We start from the raw sequence: 16982 nt of genomic DNA on the forward strand, positions 1-16982 counted from the left end.
CTCCCTGTGTGTACAATTGTTTCCTGTACAATAGTGATGGAATTTGATGATTTCTGTTGTATAACTTCACACAGTGGCTTCATTGCATTGCGAAACAATGAATGAAAGACATAATTCATGGACTTTCTTGAAATACTCAGAGAAAATATTTCTTCAATGAAATTTAAAATAACAGTCCTTGTTCTACAGAGCTAAAGTAACGTCAAGGTCTGCAAACCCCAAGGGCGGTATAGGCAACCGAATTAGTATGAGACGCTAACGTCCTGCTTGACTGACCCACTGGAGACCCTCAGCTTTACTGTAGAGTTAAACCAGCTTTTTGGGAATCTGCTATAACTTAAGAACAATGGAGCTATGTCCGCCCCTGATAACAGATCTCATGCATGGAGAGGGCAAAACCATAGATACATCTTCTACCTCCTCCCATGATCCTGCCATGCTCTGAGGGCTAATCATAATGTATTCTCCAAACTTCATGAGTTACTCCTGGGGGAAGAACCACACACCCTTTACCTGTGCTTTGTCCTTTATCCTTCCTGAATTGGCAAGGACTGTTCTCAACCAGAAAAAAGTTGCAATAGCAACACACAGCTTGGCAGCATTCCTACATGTCATGCACCTAGTTAGACTTCCATTCCACTGCAGGGCATTAATCTGTTGTTCTAGCTATTTTTGTGTAGCTGTTGATTAACAAGGACCCATATGCACAGTTTTAAATGACAGGTGATCTCAGTCAGTTTTGAAAAATAAAAATATAACTAGATTAAATTGGTTGTATTCTAACTAACTGTGTCACATGTAACAGGTGTGATAGCACGACATCCCCTCTATTATCCATACCTAAAGAAAACTTTAACTGCTCAGGCTCTGGAGGATTATTTCCAGCATCTTTTAGAGAGAGAACAACCTGAAGAGAAGTTAGTCACAAGGTATGTATCTTTCTGAGTTGTCCACATTAGCACATCCAGGCATTGTGGCAGGAGAGAAATAATTTTCAGTTATTTTAATGTAAAGACGCATAAATTCAGGTTTGCAATCTTTTATTTTTATGCATACATCATTTGCACGGCATAATTAAATGTACAGCCTGGGCAATTTCCACCTTAAAAAACTCCAGTATAGAGCTGGATAGAGAATGGTAATTCCATTTGTGAATTTGATTTTGTTCCAACTGAAACCAAAACCCAAAAAGTCTGCATTCTCTGCAAAACAGAAATCTGAAAAAGTTTTGTGTCAGAAACAGCAAAATAACATTTAGTTTCCAAGGCTTCCCGAGTTGTCCAGAGCCCCAGCAGCCTGCCAGGCCAGGGGCTGGGACCTTGCAAGCCCTGGGTTTGAGACGGTTCACATAGCGGGCTGACCTGGAGCTTGGCAGTCCATCTCATGGACTGCCCTGGAACTGGGGATCCTGAGAGCCCTGGAGACCTGTTAGTGCTGGGACCCGAGACTTCCAGGCTTTCAGCCTACCAAACAAGTTACTGGGGAGCCAGGCAGCCAAGCTGGCAGGAAACCAGGCAGCCTTTGAAACCTAATGGAACCTTGCATGGTTTGCATTGGAATGTCTAAATGAAACCTGGAGATTCCAATGAATTTGCATTTGTTTTTTTTTAAAAGTTGTTGACATTTTTTTCAACCAGCTCTGCTCCAGTATAAATGGTCACACTCTGGCATTTGGCATTTAAAGGAAAGAGCACAGATTGGTTCCTTTCCTGGATTAAAAAATAAACTGAACACTTTACATGGCTTTCATCCACAATAGGGCATCCTCTGCCAGAGAGCAGGGTACATTGTGGTGGTGGTTTTCCTGCTTTCTATCAGGACCCCATGTGTTTGATGGTTGAAGAATTTGTCACAACATCAACCTCTTGCCTCAGAACTGTATTCTAGAATCTAAGCTAAGAAAGTAAAATGTTAACCCTTATGATGGTGAAAAAGCCACATTATCTCATATTGTGGGGCCTCTAACATGTCAGTCTGCAATAACTGTCTTAGGAATCCATTTCTATATAAGGGGGTGGTTCTATAGCCATCTGCAAAGACTACAGTCCTCAAAATAATTATAAATTTCACCGAGGGCCTTTCTAGTTCCTGGAGCAGCTCAGGATTGGGGGAGGTTTAAAGTCCACCTTAGTGACACCCCCCACTCCCCCTCCTGCCAGGCTGTGAGTTCTGTGCTGTTCTTTAGAGAGGCAGCACAGAATCTCACCTGCTATTTATTAAGTGCTACCAAATGAATTTACTGATAAACATTTTGTGTTAAATTTTAAAATGGTTTCATAACTCAGCAGAGGGAAACAAAAATGAGAAAATGCTACACATTTAACAGATCTGCTACAAGAATTGCTCATACATCAAACAACTCACACTGGCATTGTCCCTTCTGCTTAGTTAATAGAGGTTTGCTTGTTTCTTAGTGCTGTTTATGTTCACAGACAGAGGCTAAAGTTTCCCTCTGTTCTGGATAGCAACCGTTTATTTTGATTAATTAGATCATCTCTGGTTTGGGCTTCTTTTAATGATGTGATAATGGGACTCTGTGAGTAGCGTGAAAAGCTACTGGAGAAAATAATGGATCCTTTTATAGAGTTTTTTTAAGATTATAAGGATTATGCTCACATGTTTCAGATCTGAAAGTTTCTTTTTAGACTACAACACATTTATATGAACGTGAAAACTAGAAATAAACCAAGCAGTCTTGCTGTTTAAACAGACAGTGTTAGAAATATGGAAATTCAAATGACTTTTTGAAAATTATAATTTGAAAACCAAAATATTTTTGTACTTAAAAAAAAAAAAAAAAGTGTTCTAGCCACAGCTCTACTTCATTGCAGATCAGAGATTAACAGCATTTTGCCTTTCATGGCATTTCTTTAAGGCTGGTAAAATAACTAGGCATACAGCCTGGAAGGGAAATTATTTTTGTTAGATTATACCTGTAATTGCACACATTCTGAAGCTTTCAGGGTTTCAGGTAACATAACAACAAAGGTATTATTTCTAGCAATATGAGGAATTTGCTTTTTTCCTTATAAAACAAATTTGTCTTGAATTAATTGCACTTTTTGCCTTCTCTATGTGATATGCAACCTCAAAATGGAATAGGCAGACAAATTTGGATATACTTCCTGACAGCAAGGAAGATATAACATTCACACACAGAAACTAGCTGTAACTCTAGAAAAGGATGCCAGTCTCTGGAACCTTGCAAAAAGACAGGTCTGAGCAATTTGTTAGCAAGGCACGTAGTACATATAGAATCATAGAACTTAGAGATGTAAAAGATTTGCTAGTCAATTCACACACACACACACACACACACACACACACCCCGCCTGCCAGCGGAGGGTTATTTGTGAATCACTACATTTTTCAGTGCTTTTATACACAACACAATGCACATTCATATTTATTTAAAGAAAGATATTAGAAATACAGCATAAAACTGTAGAAATAAACTTTGTTTTCTTCTCTTCAAAAGGAAATAATAAATTCTTTCTCAAACTAATGAAATCCTTCTCTTTTGTCTTAATTAGCTCATTATATACCCTCTTACACTATTAATCAGATACATTCTGTGAGCCTCTTGTCAGCACTTCAGCTGCACCTAGCTTTTATCACTTTTAGTTCTGCATGCTTCTAATTGTACATATATCCATAGTAAAGGAAAATATCAGAAACATACACACAAACTGTTCTATTCAGAATTATGGCTCAATTTAGGAAACAAGATTAAAAATAGCTACAGTTCTGAGGTCTCTACTTTTGAATGAGTGAGAGTAACAACATTGCTCTGTGAGCATTTTCTGGTTTCTTTCTCTCTCTTTGGACCAGGGTTAGCTTCTTTCCCTGTGGATATGGGTTCCCATGTTCAAAAAGATAATACTTTTCAGATATATGTTTACTAAACTTTACCAGTCATTTTACACAAAATTAAGCAATGAGAAAACTATACTTATTTACATACTGAGACTCAAAATTCTCTGTAATTTCTAGCCATATATTTAGTGCACAATAATAAACCTCCTATATTATTCCACCACACACCTATTACATGAACACCACTTCTCTGAAACCTATCATTTCACCTCCAGCTCACTCTTAACTAGGAAGAGTACTCTCTTTCTCTTGATGTATAAATTCACTAAGCAAAAATACATGCAAAATATAATGTGGCCAAAGTTAACTGGGAACTCATGGAAAAGTCTTATCTCTAATGAAATACCTAGGCACTGCACTTTAGAGGAAGTAATTAAGGAGGCACCCCGTTGTGCCTAGTTATGGCACAGTGAACAGTGAATTTTCTTTATTTTATTAGTTTCTGTCACAATCTTAATGTTCTTTGATATGTTTTTATTTGTTTTTGGAGGGTTTCTGCTGTTTAAAAGCAGATTTTAAAAATACTGAGTGAATTGTATAAATATATAATATTTTCTTAGGCTAGTTTTAGATTTTACACAATTACAGTATATATCAATGCTAGGTAAATACACTGGGTAACATGTATTTTTGTTGATGTAGTATAACTGCATGTGCATTGTAATCCATCATTAAGGACATTTTGTGTTTGAAGCATGTTCACATTTGAACCTCCACAAATGTACCCATAATATTTCCAGGTGCTTTTGTTTGTGCATCTGAATATTGTAGCTGCAATTTTATGCACTGATTTGCAGAATCATAGGATGGTTATCTCATAGTATCTCAATAACTCATAGTATATGAATTCCTGGTGGGATGAAAGCCATTCTTAGCCAAAGAGAGATCAAGATTTGATTAATTACGTACACATGCAAATGTTGTGTTTTGTATGCACAAACACATGGACCCGCAGATATTGAAAATACTGCCTTTCATAGAGTTTCTGAAATTCTCATGGTAGCTAGAAATTTTGTCATAAAAAATTACTGCAAAGCCCTTGAAGTAAATAAGCCATTAACTGCTCTTCTAAGTGAATATCTATTATCCTAAGCAAAATTATTTTACCTTATCAAAGTTCACAAATCCAAAGAATTGCAGAAGAATTAATCTACATTTTTAATTCAATAAAATTCCCTGGTTCTGGATGTCTGATTTGCAGAATCATAGTATGGCTATTTCTCAGTAACTGATAACATATGAATTCCTGATTAGCTGAAAGCCATTCTTAGCCAAAGAAATATCAGAAATTTGAGTAATTACTGTACAGATACTTTTCAGTAACAGGACTATGAAATATTCAAATCTTTCTACTCTGAACACTATAATCCCTCTGATTGAATTGGCTCCTGCACTAAAATTTTGCAATTTGCCCATCAAATTTAGGCTACAGTTGTTACCTAATTAACAGAAAACAACCTTAGTTTATTAAGGTTGGAACATGATATAATCAAAATTCTTGTACAGCTTAATCAGAAAAGACCAACAAAGTTCATATCCTACCTTATTACTATTAAGGTGGAATTTTAGGGGGTTTTTCTTCTGATTTGTGTGTTTGAATCAAAATGGGGGCATCATCACAGTCCTTAAAAAATTACTTTGGATCTTCAATTTGTAAATGCTGCCTTTCACTGGAAATTAATCTAAATCTACTGTAAAACAAACATAATTCTAAATCTTACCTTTACAGATATGAATTGCCAGGAATACACGGATTAAACTTTGTTCTGAAAAATTCCCTTGGTGGTGGCGGTATTGCATCCTTAAGAAGTGACCCACAGGTACGTATGCAGGCATTGATTTTGATTTTAGTTATTTTTTTATAACTATATATTGCACAAACTCTTTTTAACCAACAATGGGATGGAGTAATAATCTGCTGTTGACTGATAACTACCTTTTAATTTCACAAAAACATAGTCTCTCGTTCATTCTTCCAAGTTTCAAAACTAAGCAATGATGCATAGCTCAGTTGGTGGAAAAGATTTGGTTTTACATGTGAAATGATGGATTTGTGGGCTTTATGAAAGGTGAAGTTGCCATGCTTTGTGATGTGTCAGCTGTGTTTTTGACATACTAATGAATTTAGCTACTCAGAAAAATGTGGTCACATTTTTGGAGAGCAAGTGTTTACTAGACAACTTGGTTTTTTGAGTGTATTCTGGTATACATAGGACCAGATTCCCAACTGGTGTAACGCCATTGATTTTGATCAGATATGTAATTGGTGTAACTTGACTGACTTCTGTGGAGCCACACCGATTCACACCAACTGAGAATGTGGCCAGGGTTTAAATCCGGTTAATCCTGTGTAGGTGTGCAAAGGGAAGATGGAGGCACAGGAAGTCTGTTAGGGTATGTTTACACTGCACTTAGACGCCTGCAGCTGGCCCATGCTAGTTGATGTGGGCTTGCAGGGCTCAGGCTTAAGGGATTGTTTAACTGCAGGGTAGACATTTGGGGTTGGGCAGCAGCCAGAGCTCTGGGACCCTCCCACCTCACAGAGTTCTAGAGCCTGAGCTCCAGTCAGAGCCTGAACATCTAAACCTCAGTTAAACAGCCCCATAGCCTGAGCCCTGCGAGACCGAGTCAGCTGCCCCAGACCAGCCATGGCTTTTTAACTGCAGTGTAGATATACTCCTAGTCTCCCAACCCCAGCATAATTTGCTATTGCTGTCATGTCCACTGGCACTCTCTCATCACAAGGGGTATGGCCTATAGGTTATGGGTGTGATAAGAGTCTTGTGCCTTTGTGATCCTGAGTGGGAATGCACATTAAACTATTCTGCAGCTCTTGTAAAAAGTTCCGCTCTTTGCATTCCTCATCTGCTTCCCCACAATCCTGTGGCCTTCTGCCTGTCTACCCCACCATAGAAACCTTGCATAGGCTATTTGATAGATGTGAATAAATAAAGGATGTTTTTTAGCCTGGAAAGTTCCTTTGGTATCAAATTCTTGAAAAAGTGCAAAAAAGAAAAAAAAAAGGAGGGAGCGCTGGACCCAACATTGACCAAGAGACTAGGATAACATTTTGCCAGGAGTCAATCAAATCAACAGTTTTCACATTGTACTCCACATATACTGTTTTTCTCCAAGTACAACACAGATGGTAGAAATGAGACCAACTTTGTATGTGCATTAGTTTCATGGTATTGGGAATGCATGAAAAAAGCACTTTCAAAACCTACATCCCAAATATTAAGTGACATTAAAGATGAGAAATACCTCCATTAACTGTGCACAAAGCCCCAACAGTACACACACGGTGTTAACAGCTCAATTCTGCCATCCTTACTCATGGTGAGAAATACCTTACTTCACAAGTAGTCTCACTGAAATCATCTGGACTGTTCACAGAGTAAAATACAATTGAATATGAATATGGTGTCAGAATTGAGTCCTAAATAAAAAAAAAAAACCTATAAAGCAAAGAGATCTAGCTCACTGAACTCTGGTATGCAGTAATTTAAATAAATAAATAAGTACTGGAAAAGCTTAGCTCTACCTACCAAAGTTTAAATGGTTGCAAATCTTAAGTAAAAGCTAAAAAACTTACTTACGTGAGTAGCAAAGTCAAACAAATAAAAGAAAGAAAACATATGTGGATTTGCAATTCAAGGGTTGAGGAAATTACGTAAAAGCTGGTTATAACATTATATAATTGGCTATTGGCTTAGCTGCGAAATTCAGATCCAGACTTTGAATACACGAAAGTTCAGGGATGTTATGTAATGTAGAAGTCTGATATCCTGTTTGTTTCAAACAACTTTTTTAATTTAAAATATATTTTTGCAAAGGTGGTATATTTAAATATGTAACTTAATTTTAGATACTTGGTTCATCCAATGCAATCTATTTTCTGTTTTGTTCTCTCTACAGGGCAAGGCATTTGGACAGATGTTACTGGATTTCCAGATAAAAAATGTTCCAGATTTAAAGTCCTTAATAGAATAATGATTTTGGGGTTCATCTGTTTTTAAAACTCTGAATACAAACAAACAAACTTGCTAAACAAAAACTAGCTTCTTGAGTCAAATTCAAGAAACTGCAAACTAAAGTGGTGGTGACAGTTCTCTCTCTCAGGCTTAATTGTAAGGCACAGAAAACTGAATATTTTGAGTATTACCAGACAAGTAGCTTTGTCTGAGACTAATAGCATTTCCTGTCTAGTTAGTACATTGGATAAAGAGTTAATTTATTTCCTGTAAAATATAATAAAGCAATAAAATAAAAAATAACAATTTTACTGTGAGATAACCACACTCCCAAAATGAAAACTACCTTTTGATCCAGTCCTCCTCTCCGTCCTTCTTTAGAACTCTTAATAATTAAGAGGAATAATATTGTTGAACTCTTAACTGCTCCAGTCCACCACCTTCAGTCTGCATTGTGATCTTGCACAGTATATCCCTTACATATACAGAACAGTCAGATAACTTGGTGCTCGTCTATTGAAAAAATCACCATTTAGCAACGACTGTCAAACTGTGGTAGCTGAGGTCAGTTTTTTCCCTCTAATTAGGGCAGTATATAGCTGCAGTAACTGTGTAGTGACTAATGGTGAATATTGACTTTGAATGGTGACTACTATACTTCAGGATATTCTGCAGTCAATGAGAGAAAGCTGAGTGTTTTCTATCCCCAACTTCTCTCATTGCCTATAACCCTTATTTGAACAGCACCGAAGTAATTACAAAATGGAGCTCTTGTCATGTGGATTATTTTGAAGAAGAAAAAACGCTAACAGCCAGATTCGATGCCCCACTCTCTCTTGTGTGGTGCTACAAAAGGAATGGAATCTGGTCTTATCACCTCTGTTGGAGATTCCCCTAGTCCACAGGAGTTCCCAGCAGGTGCTGAGTAAGTTTAGCTGTCCCTTGCACCACCCTTCTCCACAACCCCGGGGGCAGAAAAGAGGCATGTCTGATATGCACTGTATTCCATCTATCCTCAGCTTCCCAAAAGTACACTGACCTATTCTGCATCAGAGCTGCTGCCAAACAGTGAATTAGAGAGTTGTATCCAGCTCCCTGAAAAGAAACAGCCTAATAGAGATTCAGGCCTGATAATTCTCTGTATCTCCCACCACAGCAGAAAGATATGTATGTTTGGGGGTTTTAAAATCTCTTAGTGGACAATGTTTCAATACTTTTATAGTCAGAAATCTGTATGTTCCTTTATTTTCAGAAGAATTTATTAACTGTTTATTGCTGATAAAATTGAGACTTTAATAATAGTGGTTACAACTATGAATGATGTATAGGTGCTTTATAAGCCTCATCAGAAATCTTTGGCAGTGCCTCTGAGCTCTAATCCGTTCTATCACTGTTCTCCATTTGCTAGCCTATCATTAGCAAGGATTGTAACTGAATTTTTCCAGTTTGCATTGTGGTTTTGTCCACTTGAGGACTATGTTGAGAACATCATGTGTGGAATCTTGACCCTATTAAAGTTAATGACAAAACTCACATGGAATTTGATGGGGCCAGAATTTCACCTGTGTTCTTTTCCCTTGTGACCTAAACAGAATGTAAGAAGATAATATACTAAATACTGTGTCAACTACTCATATGTAGTATTATTTATACATCATTATTAAGTCTGGTTGTAAAGGCAAAAATGGGAAAGCCATGGCTTTGTCACAGAAAAATATGGAAAATTCAGACTCTTGGGATGAGGGTTAAAAAGAAGGGGGGAGGGAGTTGCACAATATTTAAATTGTTTACATTTCTTTTCCATTAGAAAAGTGTTAAACAGCTGTCATCAATAGTCTGAAACCATATTAAGACAGGAAAACAGAAAAACCCACCAAATAGTCAAATTTGTTAATAACAATAATTAATAGAAGAAAGTCTTGCTCAGTAGCAGACTAAGATGAAAAAGGACCATGGGCTAGACCCTCAACTGGTATAAATCAGTGCAACTCAGTAAAGTTCAATAGAGTTATGCTTATTTACACCATCTGGGGATCTGGCCCCATGATGTTACTACAACACCCTAAAAGTGACAATTTTGGTCACGGAAATCATGGCTATGCCAAACATATACAGCCTTATCACTGTGCTGTTTAAGTGATTTTGTATTTCTATATGCAACTACTTTGATATTGAAAGTAAACTGGTAAAAAAAAACCCCTACATATTTCAGTAATTTAAATAGTTTATTTTAATATATTTTCCAATTGCAACTTAATTTAGAAAGGTTTTTAATATTAATTGTTTTGGGGTTTTTTTACATTTGCTGAGTTTGCATGTTGGTTCAGTTCCCACTTTAGATTGTATCTCACCCAATTCTGTACCAAATTAAACATTCACTGTTGGTTAATATGAAAATTGAACGACTAAACAATGAACACTTTAGACCCACTGGTAGTGGTGGGAGGTGCAGACCATTCACAACTGTACAACAGGGGCACAGTTTGTTCAAGAATTAAACCATGCAATGTTCATGTTGATGGGGTAGGGAATGGAAAGGGGTTTCTCTGTCTCTGTTGAAGTTCATACCTCTCCAGACACCACTAAACCATCCCAAATACGGATAACTTGGATCTATGGTTGGGTTTTGTTTATTTGCTTTTGCTTTTGCTTTTGCAACACACTAGATTGCACCAAGTTGCATTTATTTTCATAATATTTCCTTGGGGAATGTGTCAAAATCCCTTACACATAGATGTTATTCCTTGGCCCTAACACCATAGTTCTGCAATAGTTAGGTACAAATTCATGAATTTATACTATCTTAACAATCCAGAACTCACCTGAAAAGCTATATTAAAATTGCATTTATTTCTTCATCTAGAATGAAGACTGAATAATTACAAACAGAATTTGCAAATGACCCCCAGTACTCGGAATAATATTTCCCACTTAATTAGAGTTACTCTAAGAGCAGTCTTCTTGTATATTTCAATAGCTTAGGGCAGGTCTACACTACGGGGGAAAATCGATATAAGATACGCAACTTCAGCTACGTGAATAACGTAGCTGAAGTCGAAGTATCTTATATCGATTTACCTACCATCCTCACGGCGCGGGATCGATGTCCGCGGCTCCCCATGTCGACTCCGCTACCGCCGTTCGGGTTGGTGGAGTTACGGAGTCGACAGGAGTGCGTTCGGGGATCGATATATCGCGTCTAGATGAGACGCGATATATCGATCCCCGAGAAATCGATTGCTACCCGCCGATACGGCGGGTAGTGAAGACGTACCCTTAGTTACTCTGAAGGATGGGATAAACCAGCATAGTTAGGGGTTTACCATCATTCTAAAGCACCAACTAGTATTCAACCAATAAGATCACTAAATTCTCTGTATTCTGAACTGCTCCTCAGTCTTTGAGGGTTTGTAAAGTACAGGTCAGACCTATTTCTGATTCTAACCCCTATATTAGGACAAAAGTTATTTGTGCAATGGATTATCCAACAGACCATTTCATTGTCACCATGGGAGAGAGGCGGCTTCACTTTTTATTTTAATTTTTAATTACATTTCTTCAATTTGAATCCTTATTGAACAGTTTCAAGACATCACATTTTTTTCAAACTTGATGGTTGCATGATGGTATTGATAATTGTGCTTGCTGTCTATGAGAGTGGCATTAGACAAACTAGAGCTGTTCAGCTTTGCTTTGGGTTCTTATGCAACCATCTGTGACATGAAAATAAGTGTGGGCCCATAAATGGTCAACCTATCCTACCTGAGGCCTTATTTGCACAAGAGTGGTTGCACCAGTGTAACTAAAAGTGTGATGTTAAACCAATTTAGTGTAAATCAGTGGAAATTCTTGTGTGCGTGCTCTTGTTTTGAGAGGCTTATTTCAGTGTAGCACAACCCAATTTCTGATTTAAATGATTAAAACAAGTGTGTTTGCGCTCATTTAGTTTAAATATATATTGTTAAATTGGTGCAACTTTCTGATGTAGACAAAGCCTTACTTTTCCAACTCTTTTTCTTCCTGTCTTTTGCTGGCCATGAGGGCAAGGAAAGAGGGATTAATATGAAACTCCATGGAAACTTGTTTGGCTCTAGGCAGGAGGCCTGGTAGGCACCCTCCTAGTGTCGGGGAGTTCATATATAATGGATTTCAGTCCATGCCACAAAGGTGGGAATTGTTCACACCTGCTCTAGCCCAGAATCTACAGTGCTCTAGTTCAAACACGAATTAATTCAGGGAAGTTCTGTGGCCTGTGTTATACAGGAGCAGAGACTAGTTGATCACAGTGGTTCCTTGTGTCATCATAATCTATGAACACATCTCCAAAACACAGTAATTTAAATTAAAAGTTGTAAATTATCACTTGCTTCTGAGCTCTCTATTCTTACTGTTTCTTATGACAGCTCTAATTCTCAAAATAAAATATATCCTAAAATGCTGCACGGTCCCTAACATTCAAAACAGATGGTACAATTTATCATATTTAAAACCAATATTTTGAGATAGTTTTGCCATTGTTGTGACAATTTAATCTGCCCATTAAACAATGCACAGAATGACTATGTACTGCAATGACCATCCAAAACAGGCTGGGAAAGCAGTGTGTTCTAGAGTTGGACTAGAGGTAAAGTGCCTTTTTAAATTTTAATTATAACTTAATAAATTAAACAAATATGTTTTTTCTTCACTAAAGTATTTTCTTTCTGGAGAAATGTGTATTTCCAAGAGGTTAGTTTCTTATGTTTATGTCTAACAGAAACCATGGACAACTTCAAGTAATAGATATAAACACACCTTGTTTTGTTTTACTGAAAAATAGACTAGAAAGGGGTAGTGTTGAAGTATGTATTTTATGTCTTGTTTTGTGCCCCTATTGGTTGAAAGGGATTAGGCCTGCAGGAGCCAGAGTTAGAAAAAGCCTAATATAGGTGTTCAACCAGAGATTTCCATGCAGGACTTGAAAGGTTTTGCTGCTTTTCAAAAATACCTGTAATCTTCTATTTACTAACAAAGAAAAATGTTATCAGTATACAAGTTACTAAGTTTAAATGCATATTTTTGTAATAATAAGTAGTTACATTGCACCTTCTATCCAAAGATCTGAAACTTTATGAGCATTAATAAATGAAATCTCCCAACAGCCTTGGTGAAGCAGTTGTCTGATTGTATCTCCATCGCTGCCCTGGGGCCATGTGGCTGGTCTGTGGGTAGTAATGCTACATTTCATTGATTTCTTGTTCATCTGATGCCTTCCAGTGGCTTTCCAGCCCTAGGTATAAGCCATCTGTCAGGAAAGGTGCGGCTTTTTCATGCTTCAAGTGCTTCACTGCTCTGTGGGTGTGGGGGTTACTCAGTGCAGTAATGCCCCAGTCTTCACTTTGCACCTTTGAAACTCAGGAGCATAAAGGCTTTGAGCCTTCTGTCCCTGCGGGGCCCACCCCACTTCTCTTCTTGGGTTTCAGTCCCGGATTTACTTGTAATGGATCCTGACAATTTGGGGATTAAAACGAAATGGCCTTTAACAAGCAAACAAAGGCTGTCTCTGACTAAACAGTGAGATGATCCAGTGTGAAAACAGTACTAACCATGGAGTTACCGCTCCCTCTGCATTTAACCTAACGCTACTTCTGAGGGGGGGGGGACCCCTACGGGCCCCGGAAGCCTCTCCTGTTTTGCTGAGCACCTCAAGCTAATTGGGCAAAAACCTGCAGGAATTCCTGCCAGCGGTGTCCAGGTGTTACTCTGATGTGAAAGAGGCAGGAGAATGAGCCCTATGGGGTGGGGGAAGATGTAGCAAGGCATTGGGGGACTGTGGGGTGTAAGTAGGATTCTAGGGAGCCTTATTAAGTATAAATGGAGCAGTTTCTGCGTGTGATCCTGCGTGGAGAAACTCCGTGTCTGCTCCAGACACCGGTAAAATCAGAGGGAAGCGGGAGGATTTGCTGTATTTCCCCCTTCTCTTCACTCCAGTCCTTCTTTTGTCATGGGGATGCTGCAAATCAGGGTTGTCTCCCCAAAGCACCTATAAGGTCCCGAGCGCCCTCCTGTCCCCTTGGACCTGAGCCTAACGTTGGGGGCCCTCAGCCCTTTGCAGAATCTGACCCAAGATGCCTCCTCTTCAGGTGCTCGGGTGCACTGGCATTGGGAGAGCGTCTGCAGCCGCTAGGAAATGGTGCAGGAGGGGGAGGGTGTGTAGTGTGAAGTGCAGTAAGTGGGGGAAGCTGAACCCGAAGGAGAGCTAGGAGGAGGCCCTGGGTGTACAGGGGCCGCTGGCCTGGGCTAAAATTTGGCTCTTGCTCTAATCTCCGAATAAGGATTTAAGAAGCGCTGGGGCCAGTCCTGCAATGTGCTCAGCACCTTCTCTGACTTCAGTGGGAGACGTGGGTCTAGCGCCTCAGGATTGGGTCGATCTTCTCTTTTCTGTGCAGAATCAAAGGCGAGCGCGAGGGATCTCTGGGACAAGGGCTGTTCGCATCTCCTCGGCAGTGATTCTCTTGGGAGAAAATGCTGGCAGGGTTCACGCTGCTTGTCTGGAAAGGAGAAGAAACCCGAGGGGATGGCAGTAGCGGCCAAGTGAGCAAAAAAAGGGGCCATGTTCGTCAGTTGTAATTGTGCGTAGCAATCTGAATAAGAAAAGGGCCCCTTTCCATTCTCTCTGTTTGAATCGTCACTGTACCCCAGCAAGGGAGCCTCCCTCGCCGCCTGCTCTAGGGACGTCGATGCATTTAGGTGTAATCTGGTGATACTGACGGGCGTGTTTTATATGGTTCGTTTTCTGTAACGTTCTTCATTCCCTTTTCCCTTCTTATTTTCACCAAACCTGGGGATCCTTTCTGCGGACTAAACAATTTACGGTATTCTTTTCTGAAAATGCACTCAGAAACGTGCCTATTGGTTCAGCTTTACCAACTGCGGCTGGCGATCGAACGGAGGGAAGCATGGGTTTGAAACATAAACCTTTAAAAAACACACACAGCATAATTGTGCATCCTTGAAATCGCTGCTTCTGCCGTTTGGCTGGCTGAAAGTTTTCTGCAGTTTATCCGGGAAGTTCCCACAGCCTTCGTCTCAGTGCAGTTGCACCTAGAAATAGATCAATCCCTTAAAACCACTTCGATTAAAGCTGGTTTTTGCAGCAATGTTGTTTAGGGGGATGACCCAGCCACGAACCAAACAAACAAGCAAACACCCCCCACACAATTAAATAACGTGAACATCGGGTCGAGGTATTTTCTCTTGTATACGGGGCAGGCTTTGGAGCTGATCCGGGACGTGGCTAAACCTGCATTATATAATAACTTGGTTGGGACTCCAAAAGAAACTCCCTAAAGCCTGATTCCCTCCGTCCCCCACCAGTCAGAGGTGCTGGGGCAAGGGCCAGCAGTGAATAGCTACGCAGGAGGTTACTGCTAGTTTGTCACTCGGTTTGCAGATTAGAGAGGTGAAAGTACTTTGCGTTTAGCCGGAAGCTGTTTGTTACTTCTGAGCAAGATCAGACCCGCGGTTCAAAAGTAGGGACTGGCTCTTTAAAATAATAATAATAATAATCATTTCATGAAATCCACGTTTCGGTTCCAAGCTTATAGTTGTGAAAAGACGCCTTTGCTGAAATGTAGCCTTCTCCAAGGAGTGAAAAGGAGAGCAGCAGACTTTAGGGTAGGCGCCACACTGCGTGCTCTGCAGAAAATTCTCCAATTTCTTATTCTCCTTTCTGCTGCACCCGGCTCTGAGGTGTCATTTACCAAATCACAGAAAAATAGTGATCGTCCAGGGCAAAAGCCATGGGGAAGGGAAAGGATCCCCTGTCTTGCTCTCTCCTACTCCTCCAATATGCCCGGCTCTAAGGCGGGGTCCTAAAGAGTGGTTTCTTTTCGGTTTCAAACACTTGTCCTTCGGGTAGAGACTTTTGTGGTAAGTGGTTAGAAAAACGATCCCAGAACCTTTGGGTTTCAGATCCATTCCGGAATTCCCGGTCTATGCTATGCTCCCCCCCCCCCCCACACTGATACAATGACTGAAAAGGTAAAATATTGATTTGCTCTAAGCCGGTCCTGCTTTGCCCACAGAAATGTGTCGAGCCTTTATACATACACAGTTCCAGCCCGCTTCTCAGCAAGTGGCCAAGACACGCTAAATCAGTTCGATTGCAGATGTTCAGGCAAACAAAACTTCAGGAAATTAGCTCATAAAATTTTCCCAGCCCTGCAATCTTCCTTAGAAAGGGGGGCAGCGTGAAAAGCTGGCCCTGCCCCTCCTCCTCTCTCTTCCCTCCCGCGTTCTTGCCTATGTGTAAGTGGACGGAGTTTCTTTCTCCAGACGGAACTAAAAGGTTGACTCGGGAGTGTTTGTGACACTGGCACTGGGGCTGGGGGACAGGAGGACTGCAGGGGCTGGGGGAAAGGCTGTGGGAGCTTGGCCGCCCTCCCTTCCCGGTCTCCAAGGGCCTGTCATTTTCCAGGTAAGATGAATGTCCTCCCATCAATCATCCCGCGCAGCCCCCAGGGAGAGCCGGGAATTTGCTGGGCTACTGCAACTTATTAGCCTCAGACTAGGCGGCTTTGTTGCCCTGACAGAGCTGCTCTTTTGTGGGCTTTGTTCCCGGGATTTATACATTTACATAATGGATTAGCGGGTAACAAGCCGCAGAGGCCTGGCTCGCCACGTTTCCTCCGCTCTCCTAGCCGACGGATGTTAGGACAAGTTCACTTATATGATGAGTTCCACTCCCCTCCTCGCTTCGCTACTTGTTGTCTTCCCAGATAAGCGGGCACTTATCGATCGATGTACGTGCAAATGGTTTTGTAAAGGACTCAACTGCACGATCGCTTGTCATTGCCACTACCATTTCCTCTCCTCGTGCACTGCGCGGTGTAATAAACATTCAGTGTGCCAGCCTAATCCTTTGAACTTTGAGGAACTCAGTGCGAGAGGAAAGAGCTTTGTTTAGGAGGAGGAAACAAATTGGCACTGCCGTTCGTCACGAAGTCTGACAAACAGGGGGAACTGTGAGCTGTAGCTCACGAAAGCTTATGCTGAAATAAATGTGTTAGTCTCTAAGGTGCCACAAGTACTCCTGTTCTTTTTGTAATCTACTGTGCTTCTATCCCTGCCAGTTAATCCTTTAGCGAATAC

General features: G+C 40.2%; 1 protein-coding gene across 3 annotated transcripts in view; it reads left to right on the top strand.

The window, feature by feature from the left end:
* LOC123371030 overlaps positions 1-9390 on the top strand; it is a 105229-nt gene extending 95839 nt beyond the window's left edge. For all 3 annotated transcript variants that reach the window (XM_045018132.1, XM_045018134.1, XM_045018133.1), the window contains 3 exons: positions 806-929; positions 5606-5696; positions 7795-9390. In XM_045018132.1, coding sequence (XP_044874067.1) covers positions 806-929; positions 5606-5696; positions 7795-7869 — 290 coding nt within the window. In that variant the 3' untranslated portion in view covers positions 7870-9390. The remainder of the gene's footprint in view (positions 1-805; positions 930-5605; positions 5697-7794) is intronic.
* The last annotated feature ends 7592 nt before the right edge of the window (positions 9391-16982 follow it).

This window comes from Mauremys mutica, chromosome 5, assembly GCF_020497125.1.
Source record: "Mauremys mutica isolate MM-2020 ecotype Southern chromosome 5, ASM2049712v1, whole genome shotgun sequence".
NCBI classification, from domain to species: Eukaryota; Metazoa; Chordata; order Testudines; family Geoemydidae; genus Mauremys; species Mauremys mutica.